At 40.5% G+C, this 11,038-nt stretch overlaps 1 protein-coding gene across 1 annotated transcript in view; it reads right to left on the bottom strand.

The window, feature by feature from the left end:
• Window positions 1–11,038, bottom strand: part of LOC102210756 (lipoma HMGIC fusion partner-like 4 protein) — a 36,656-nt gene that overhangs the window by 10,128 nt on the left and 15,490 nt on the right. Inside the window, exon 2 of the mRNA XM_005742041.1 lies at window positions 777–1,013. Coding sequence (XP_005742098.1) covers window positions 777–1,013 — 237 coding nt within the window. The remainder of the gene's footprint in view (window positions 1–776; window positions 1,014–11,038) is intronic.

The following is an 11,038-nucleotide window of genomic DNA, read 5'->3' as shown; positions in this document are numbered from 1 at the left end:
CCCCCCTGTGAATCCACTGTTTGGTTCTCCGTTTGCGTCACCTGCATGTAATTAAACAGTCACAAATATTTGTACCTGCAGTGGAATTTTCTTTGAGTCACCATGTAATATGGTATAATGAATTTCAAAAAGAAGTCTGCAGGCGGTGTGTTAAATAAGACTAGAAATAAGCTTTATGTTTACAACTATAGGAGCCCCCACTGATGGCTATTAGAACAAATGGAAGTTTAATACGCTTTTGCACTGGCTTCAATTTCAGAGGCCATCTTTTTATAAAAGGTCTCTCTTGCAGCAAGCATACTGGGTGGACGGTTAGCACTACCAGATTTGATGCATTCAGCTCAGACATGTTTCCAGTCTTACCCCATAGTTATTCATTATTACTATTTTCTCAAAGTCAGGATTACGATAGATTTTTTAACCATTTCTAAATTCAGTAAATGCAGTAAAAGAATACCTGGATAGAAATACACACAATGGATCATTATTAGTCAAGGATTGGCTTTCTTGGAGTCTGAAAGTCAATACTATTGAAGCAGTTTGGGATCATCTTGACTGAGATTGGAAGAAAAGGCAGCCAACATCTAAAAAGAGCTTTGAATGTTCTTTAAGTAGCCATCCTGAAGACTGTTTCTTAAAGTCTACTTAAAGGAATGAGAAGAAAGCTTGCCTAAGAGAGTTTAGAAAATAAATGAAATAATTTAGTGAAAGACATGTTGTCTTTAGTTCAAATGAATCCTTTTTAAAGCACTGCTCTTCATTATTCCTTTACTTACCTTTGTTGTCTGTTTGCAGATCATCAAGATAGAAATCCGTCTGCCGGTTGCCCAGGACAAAGGCCAAGAAGGAGAGAATGAGGGCATCCAGGATTCCCATGATGGCCAGCATGTAAGCCCAGCGTACAGAGCAGTCGCCCAGGGAGTATTTTCCTGTCTGCTCCCCGCACATGTCACGGATCACCTCGGCGTCCCATCCATCGGGGAAGATCATGCAACCCAGCACGAGGCACACTCCTGCAGAGGACAAAGAGGTTAACAGACTTTAAATGGCAACATGGATCGATTTGGTAAGTTTACAAAGAGATGTAAAAGCAGGAGAAAAAGATACTACTAACCTATACTAACTCTCTCATGTCTGGATCTAGAACTAAGTGGTATCACCGTCTGTTTGCATCCTAAGAGTTTGTTGAAATGTTGGTGTGTCACATGTGCATACATGCAAAAGAGCATGTGAAACTTTTGCTTGGAGACTGATCTGGAATACCATTTTGTGCACTTCTGAGATCCTGAACTTGCAAACTTGCAAAACAAAATGTTTGCAAGTCCAACAAAGAAGAAATTGAAGTTCCATTTGTTAGATCCATATTTCACATGTGTTGCGATAAACTTATAAGATCACTAAAATCTGACAGTCTGCAGGCATCTTAAAGAACATCATAAGGTTTGAAATGAATTCATGTTAAAGCCTCATTTGAGTTGTGCTCCATCAATAGCAGTCTTATGTTAAAATGTAATTTTAAGACACAACTTTCTGCCTACGAGCAAATTGGGAGATCAAATGATGCAATAATGTGGTTAATCACCACCCACATCCCTGATGTGTTTAGTGTGCCTAATAGTGTTATTACGCTCACTGATGCCTGTTTCATCCAGCTGGACCAGTTTGGTGGGTAGGATAATCATGGAAATGTCATCTCCCGTACCTGGTTACAGCACTAGATTTAATTACTTTTAAGACCACATGGGACTTAAAAAAAAGCTTTCCACTAAACTTTTAAATACATTTTTGGACTTTCATTAACTGTTCCACCTTTAATGAACTATTCTTCCTTAAAACCCCTTAGCAGTCCTACAAATTTACAATTAGTCCCCTAAACCATCCAATGTACCGTGGGCGGTACGTCCGACTGCTAACAGGTTAATGGGTAAGCATTCATAGCGTACTCAGTCAGCCAGTCAGCAGCCATTGATCACTGCTTATCAGTAAAACAATATTTGTCATTTAAATGTAGTTTTATTTCTGCATACATTACAAAAGAATCCGTTAATGACAGAGAGTGGCTTCACAGTGTATTGGTTAGCACATTTGTTTAACGAGCAAAAGGTTCCTGGTTCCTGGGAGGAAATGTAAATTGCTCTGGGGTTGTGTGACGAGCTGGCACTGAGAGAGTGGAACAATGGAGTCCATAGCCTGTGTACATTCACCATGAGACAATTGGGAGAGGGGAGGAATTTAAAATGTACAATCACTCCAGAAAATCTGAAAGCCCAGACACAAGGGAGAATATGCAATGCACACGCACTCAGATACACACACACAATACCAAGCCCTCTAGCGAAAGACACACATATATATCTTCAGTGCTACAACAGAAATGGTAATCTATACTTTACACCTCAGCTCATTCATCAAAGTGAGTATCACTGAGGGAGCTGATTGTGCCATATTTCTTGCTCACCAGCACTGTTTAAATAGCAGTCAGTCTGTGCCCGAGGGGCTGTAAGTAAAGCACTGGGCTCCACTGGGAGATGGGGAACATACATGGCAGACGTCACACTGGATCTTCATTTCAGACCAGACGTGTCTTTTCCACGGGCAACATCACTTGTGATACACACGAAAAGTCAGACAAATCCGGCTGAGTCTGTGATTATTACGCTTCGTTCCAATACATGTTGAAACGATTTAGCGTCTGGAGCTCAATTGGTGTGCATATTTGAATATTTTATTACTGTGAATATCTGTGTGTGCCTCGTGTGCACCACTGAAGGATGCTGGGCACCGTTCAAGCACTGTGGCTGCTGTGTTTGAATGGTACCCAGTCAAATCTGTGCACACAGTCACACACAGATCATAGAGGATAATAGCACCAGATTGTGCTTCTCAATATGTAAGACCCAGTCTTTGCTTCTAGGCATCAAGTTATCCACACTCATAAAGGTCAATGCACCTTTCTGAATGTGGACATTTGCTTAGTAACCTGCACAGTAATACAAAGTGCGGTACATAATGCTGGTAAGCTTGTGAGCTGGAGTTTTGGAATCTAAATATGTACTAAAAGTTTTTCAAGCTTTCAGATATTAGTCAGTCCATACCTTTTACTTGAGAGGTTGGAGTGGTTCTTATCAGGTTTTTGAGTAGCATGGGTGTCAACTTTGTACTATGGCAATTAAAAAAAAACTACTTGAATCAAAATACATGCTTATAGGATCCAAACTGTACCATCTAGTCTGCAGTCAACCAGGATTGTGTGAAGGGCTGATAACTGCTAAGGAGACCTCACATATTTGTCTGTTTGCTGACTTCTTTTTAGTATTGTTGGTTTGGAAAGGCCACAATTCAGTGTGTGCAAAGTAAAAAATAGACTGAAGAAACACCCTTCAACTATGAAGTGATTACTGATGCCACATAGTTTCACTTGCACAGTTCACTTGCATTTCTACAGCTCCTCAGCCCTATACACTGTAACGTAAAGACCCTAAAGCATTCAAGAGAAACCCCAACAATCAGACGATGCCTTATGAGCAAGCACTTGGTGACAGTGGGATGAAAAAACTACCAAAGGACTCTGCATGTTTGCTGGTGGCAACAGCAAAAACACAATCAGCTGTTCTGATTAGAGCATAAACAAGTAATCCACTACTTGTTGGGACAGTAAAACCAAATTATTTTTAAACTCTATTGTCATAATACAAAAAATTAATATATAAGTACTGCACACCACACATTGTTTTTCTGTGTCTGAAAGAAAAAATATCGGCCAATTGATCAGATTTTGAAATAGCAAAGCAAATACCGGCTAATCTTAAGGAGCCTATATCAGTCGGGCTCTAAGTAATCTGAATGAAGAGAATATACAGCATGTTTTTTAAAAAAAGAACTGATGCATCGTACTTACTTAAAGCAAGCTAAACTCACCCAGTACAGTTTGGTGCACTGTTCAATGTTGGTAGGTAGGTGGGAGAAGGTAAGGCCTTTTAGCAAAAGTGTGGCTATTTCCTGGGAGCACTACCTACAGCGCCCACTCACATCCTGGGCCTTATGACCTCAGGAAATCACATGATAGGGTGGGGCTAGGTTTCACAATGAGTTCACCCGAAACTGATTGTGACCTACACCCGTTTTTACACCTTGGCTCGTGTGATTAGGTAGAGGATCATTAGGGGGTTCATTGTCCCTCTTGGGGGGACACTCCCATAGGGCTTAAATCTGGGACTCTCCACCATTTGACCTTAGAACTGAAGAAGCTTCTCGGATGAGAGGTGAAACGTCTTCAAGCAACTTAAAGAAATCCAGACGCTCTTCTTTCCAAGCTCCTTAGACTACATACAAGCAACACAATGAGCTTTTCCATCTTTTTTGAGACAGCTTAGTGTATAAAAATGGTCAGGAAAACACGGGTCTCAGACTAAAATGTTGAAGTTTTTCTAATGGGAAAGGGTAAATATAAAATATTCAGTTTGGTAAAACAATACAACTTAGAGGGTTCTAAAACAAATGAATTCCACCAAAAGATGTGGTTTTCTAAAATGTCATGAAGGTGATTGATCTGAGTATATTAAAGCCACATCCATTAGTCATTTGGTTGAACCCTGTCACATTAGGGATTCCCTCTGAAGATCCTGCTTTTTATATACTGGCAATCCATCATGAGAATATGGTGGGTGGTGAACTCACAGCAACAGATGAGGGATGATATGAGATTAGTCACCACCTCTCTGTGTAAACATACAAACACAAGGAGTCCTATTTTGAGCTGAAATTTACGCCATTTAAAAATGTGACCGCTCCTCTGACAGAATGATTGCAGGCGTAATGGGGGAATGTAATGAGAAAGAATATAATGAGGATAACACAGTAAGTAATGAGAGAATTGAAGAGCAAAGGAAGTAATCATCGTGGGAAATCACCACGTTATTAGCTTCTTTTATGGCCTTTATGCAAAATATTAACATAGATGAGGAATGGTAAAATCATTAACTGAGTAATGAGTGTCAGGTAACATGTTTTATGGATTTTTGATGAATGTTCCCCATCTGGTTGGAAACACCTTTGAAGTTATTGAGTGTGGGCTTTTTAGAAACATGGCTTGGAGAGCCTGACGGGCACCATACTTGAGCCTCATGGCAACTCATTAACTAGCCCATTTCCCTCTGTAATACATGTTATTTGTTTACCACTTAAAGTTTATTTGTGCTGTAAGCAATTATCAAAACTTTTTTTAATCTAATATTTTGGCAGGAAATTAAATATTATCTCATCTCGTGTTATGCCTTACTATAATTCAGTGTTTACAATCATTGCTTAAGACATTGGCTTGGTCAGTAATTTTAAATCTACAGTAGCCAAAGTTATTGCTTTGAGTCCTAATAACCATGCAACATAAATGTAGGAAATGCTCCAGCAGGAGAGCATCCACCTTTGCTTTACTAACTGTGACAACGAGGACACGGCATTCTCATTGGCTACTGACTTATGATTGACAATCGTTAGCCAGTGAGGGCGGATAATTCTTCTGTCCAACTAATAATGACCTTTCTTGTTTGTTTTGTTTGTTCAGTAAGATCTGAAACTACCAGCTGAGACCATAAACTCATCAGGACAGTGTTTACTAAGGTAACAGGTCAATGAAGCCGAGGGCTGTTTCCCCATTGAGCAGGCTTGGCCAACTCCAGGCATGTAGGGCCGGTGTCCTGCAGGTTTTAGATATCACCCTGGGTCTACACACCTGAATCAAATGATTAGTTCATTACCAGGCCTCTGGAGAACTTCAAAACATGTTGAGGAGGTAATTTAGCCATTTAAATGGCTGTGATGAACAAGGACACATCTAAAACCTGCAGGACACTGGCCCTCGAGGCCTGGGTTTGGACACTACTGCCATAAACTTCAATACAACCACAAGTATTTTTACAGCAAGAGGAGTCGCCCCCTACTGGCTATTAAAAACAATGTAGGTTTAAAAGATTTTTGCTTTGGCTTCACTTTTCAAACCCAAAGTACAAAACAAACCTGCTAAAATGTACATCTTTTATTCTGTCTGTGGATTTTACATTTGTTTCCTTGATTGGTTCTCATTGTTGCCTTGAGTTTACCTTTGCCTTACTAAATGTTTAGTAAAGCCTTGATTATATTGTGTTCTGGACATAGATGGCTGAGTAATGTAATGTACTTAGTGTATTAAAGTCCCATCCATTAGCCATTTTGGTTGAACCCTGTTTGCAGAGCAAACAGTTGTTTTCCTTTAACTCTGCGGCTTGCTTTCTCCATTTGAATTCAAGTGAATGTGCACATTTCATCAAAGTTGCAACATGAACTCTGAGAATTACAACATGAGATAATCTCTGTGCTCATTTTTCTTTTGCATTACAATGAAATGCTATGTTTCCAACCCATGCAAGAGCACAACAGAGGACTAAAAGTTGTGAACTGATTCACAATTTCCAACTTACATAACAAATGCTCACAAATTGCTTTTGTGAGCATGCACAAGAATGACTGCATGCTGTGACTTGCAACATCTTTTTGGCGTGTTTAACTCTTTGATGCTGGGACCAGGTTATTACTAACAAAACAAATGTAGCATTATGCTTTCAGTTAGATCAGATTTGGGGGAGCTAAAGCTATTTCACTGCATTGTGATTACTTTTATGCACTAGCAGATTGCTGTACTCACCTGTAGTTTGCATGGAAGACATGAGTTTGTCTGCAAACACTCTCCAGAATCACGAATTCTTCGTACAGACAATGTGAAAGATTATCGAAGCTTGTTGAAAAAACGGATATCCATAACTTGAAATTTAGTCTCTGAAATTTTGAAATCCCTAAAAATTTTATTTTCAAAGTTTTTGAGTTAGCTCTCCCAAACAAGAATCTCTGTGAAGGATGTGATTTCCTTGTTAACCAGTAGCAGTTGGTGCAGACACATTTGGGTAGTAACAATATCAGTGAGTTACCAATGTATTGCAAAAGTGAACACATTGGTGCCAGGTTCTTCAGCTTTGAATGCGATGATAACTGCAAAAAAGGTGTCAATGTGTTTATGTGGAACTGTTGGACAGCTGATGCCTTCCGCCTTCTGCTTCAGCTTCGTTGTCACAAGGAAATTATATACTTTCACAGAGCTGACTGGTAGAGCTAACTCGAAATTTTGGATGAGTTTTTTTTTTTTCTGTGGCTGTAATGAGCCTCCATAAAAGATTGATGTAGCTCCCGGATTTGACAAGTGACACCACTGCAAAAGTGTCCTAAATATGCATTCTTTAATGTCTACGCGGGCAAAACCTGCTGATCTCAGTGAATTCATGTTTCTGATGAGTTTATTATACATTTGTACATTTTTATGCATTCAGTGTACGCTGACTGGCTGACTTGTGATTGAGTTTGGTTTGGTTTTTAATAGACTGAAGGTTAGCGGCATAGATGAGATTTAGTTCAGTTTCACCTAAAATATGTAACCTCTCATCATGTAATGCATTGTCTTTCTAAATCAAGCCTCTATTCAAATGTATCTAGTAACTTGTGTTGTTAACATACTCAAATGTAGTTGGTAGTTGAGTTCAGCAAAACGTGCAAGCGCATGCACCGTTTAAAACAGGGGTCCCCAACTCCAGGCCTTGAGGGTCGTTGTCCCTCAGGTTTTATATCTCACCCTGGGTCAACACACCTGAATCAAATGATTATTTCATTACCAGGCCTCTGGAGAACTGCAAGACATGTTGAGGAGGTAATTTAGCCATTTGAATCAGATGTGATGGATCACGGACACATCTAAAAACTGCAGGACACTGGCCCTCGAGGCCTGGAGTTGGGGACCCCCGGTTTAAAGCATCAGGAACTCCGCAGCAAAGTGTTCAGCACAGTACACGCTGAATAAAAAAAAACATTTCTTTGTGAATAGCATTCTAGTATGACAGCAACGATCATGTGGCATGTACTCTCTGTGCACTCTCCTCTATCTCCCCTTTTTCTTTCATCTTCAACTCAAGCCTTTAAGTGGGCACCAGCAGGCTAAAAATAACCCCCACCTTCCCACAACCCAAGAAAAGCCCTTTGAAGTTGTTGGGGTTTTTCCTCTTCCTTCCTCCCCTCCACTCTCTCAAGACACTGCATTCTGAACTTGGAAGGAAGGAACTTCAAAGGCAACAAGCGGAGGGATCGAACAGAGAAGGCGGATGGGAAGGAGGCGAGAAGAACAGAGTTGATGAGTGAAAGAATAAAAAAAATCAAGTCGCATGGCTACTGAAGCTTCACTCCATGTCTTATGTCATTTCCCCCCCCCCCCCCCCCCCCCCTCATCTCAGTTCATCACCTCCTGTCACTTCTTTTCAGCTCAGCATTCACAGCCAATCAGCTGTTAGGAGGCATCAAAGCAGATCAAACCAGGGAAGACAATTGGAAATGCACCACCTGGATATGATTGTGATCCAGCTCATTAAAAAGACCGTGAATCATTTTTATTTTTAGTGTCTAAAGATATTTATAGGCTTGTTGCGTAACAGTTTTGTCAGACTGTCTTATCTACAATCTTCACGGATTCTTTCTTCATTCTCGACAGCCCAAAATGATTATATAAGTCCTCTAAAAATACCATGAGTGTGCTAAATATAAATGTGTGTGTGAAGTAATTTTGACTTGAGTAGTTATAGGCTAAACACCACCATCACATGGTTGTGACATCATCCAACACCCTTTTACTCCTTAGCCATACAAGGCTGATGGGGTATTGTCATTACCCCACAGAGCGGGTGGGAGGACGGCATGGACACTCAGGGTGGGGAATGCGATAACTTGCCATGTAGGTGACGTAGGATTTTGAAATTGATATCATAGGTGTATCTGCTAGGACCCTGAGGGGTAGAACTGGCGGTCACCAGTATTTTTCTAATTCTTTTATTCTTAAGCATTGCTTTATAAGGAAATTGGAAGGTACAGCTGATGTGTTTAATTGGAGATAATTTATCTGAATGTTAAGAGCGTGACCACACCTCGTACACTCCTTTTCCAGTTCTCCATCTATACACAACTCCCCTTCACTGCAAGCGGTTTGTTCTCTTTTTGTTGCCCCACCCTCCCTCCCTTCTAAAATTCATTCCCTTCTCATTAGTACATGGGACTCATACTTACTCCAACTGCCATTATCTACTAGAAATGCTGTTAAATCTTAATGAGAATGTGGTGCTAGCTAGATCAGAGGGCGATTACAAGCTTGTTTTGTTTTGCATTTGTTTCACAAGTTACCACACACACTGGGGCCAAGAAAAGGTGAGAATATGTTTGCTATTTTCTGATAGTTTGGCTTATGGGTGGCCAGTGGTCCATGTTTTGAGTTTACAGTAGAGGCAGTGGATAACCACAACTTGTAGTTAAACGAGTGACATCATCCATTGGTTTCTGCATGTCATATTGGATGAATTCAGTGATTCAGTCATATTTGAACCAGTAGCCCTACCAATGGGAAGGTCAGTGGACGATTACCCAGCTACAGCACTCTACATGTCAAAGTATCCTTGGGTAAAATACTGAACCCTGATTTGCCCCCAGTGCATCTGTTGGAGTGTGTGTGTGTGAGTGTACTTAGGCATAGGAAAAAAGTGTTTAAATCAGGGATGTCAAACTCCTTTTACTCCACGGGCCACATATGTGGCACTTTGGTCTTAAGTGGGCCAGACCAGTGAAACTGCTGTTTCTGTCAGTAGTTTAACTGCACATTTAGTCTCTGAGATATCTCACTATAAGAAGAAGAAGAAGTTTCAACAGTATGTCTCAGTTTTCTCTTAATAATGAAGAAATCCTTTTGGAGTTAATGAAAGAAATCTGTCAGCACAACTCTTTGGCCTTAAACTGAAAGAACTGAATTTTTTCAATTATGGAAAAAATTCTAATAGCCAAACTGTCCTGTAATTATAAAGCGGAAAGATTTTGTAACACGTAAAAAAAAATAAAAAATGGTAATGATGAAACAGGAACTCTTCTGTCAGATAACTGTTTATCTATTGCTACATTACTCTGGTGTAGTGTGAATGGCTGTGGGGGAGGTCTTTGTCAGTGTGACAAGCTGTAAAATACATAAAGTTAAAAGTTCAAAATGTATTTTCCAAAGCCATCCAGTGGGCCAGACTGAAGTCTTTGCCGGGCTGTTTCTGGGCCCCAGGCCTTATGTTTGACACCTAGGCCGAAATGAATGTGTCGTTATGAAGGGAAAACTGTCCATCGAGGCCAAAACAACATTTTTTCGGACCAGGTTTAAAAACGCTGTTTAGTTGGCTATTTTAACATATCCTGTATGGACAAAAACCCTGATCACCTGCACATAACATCAAGAGGAACTCCTCAGCCATGGAAAACCATGCCATATAGCATAGTCTATGGAGATTGTCTCTCTTTTAGAGGAACCCTTGAGTGGGTATTGGGGAAACTACAGGTTTTGGTCCTCAGCTTTGTCTGTTGGCTTTGTTCCCATCTCACTAAAACATGGTTCCTGTCATAAAACGCTGTGTGGCAGGCAGGAGATGTGGATCTAAAATGCAGGCGCTCAGACTCGAGGTGTTAACTCAAAGTCACAGCTTTATTGGCTGGCAGGAAAAAAAAACCATACAAACTAAACCGGGAAACAACAAACTAAAAACTCAAAGAGAGACACAGGGAGCTCCACACAGCATGAGGGACGACGCGACACTGACTCAGAGAAACACAGGGTTTAAATACACTGGGAAGTAACGAGGGGAATGAGACACAGAAAGAGAGCACAGCTGGGAGAAATCAGAACTGACGAGACAAGGGAGCAAAGTAGGATACACATGAGACACAGACCTTCAAAGTAAAACAGGAATTAGCACAGATGCAAACTAGACTAGGGGAGACAGAGCAACTAAGAAACACAGAGGGCAGCTACTAAATACTCAGAGAACTAAACAGAATACAAGAACACCAAACTAAGACACTACACTAAAGAACAAGCTGGGACAACAAATGGCCTGTATTTGTAAAGCGCTTTTCTAGTCCCTAAGGACCCCAAAGCACTTTACACAACCTGTCA

This window comes from Pundamilia nyererei, unplaced genomic scaffold, assembly GCF_000239375.1.
Source record: "Pundamilia nyererei isolate P.nyererei 1_Seehausen unplaced genomic scaffold, PunNye1.0 scaffold00116, whole genome shotgun sequence".
Lineage (NCBI taxonomy): Eukaryota > Metazoa > Chordata > Actinopteri > Cichliformes > Cichlidae > Pundamilia > Pundamilia nyererei.
Note: the sequence above shows the minus strand (reverse complement) of the source record. Positions and strands in the feature narration are given on the sequence as shown.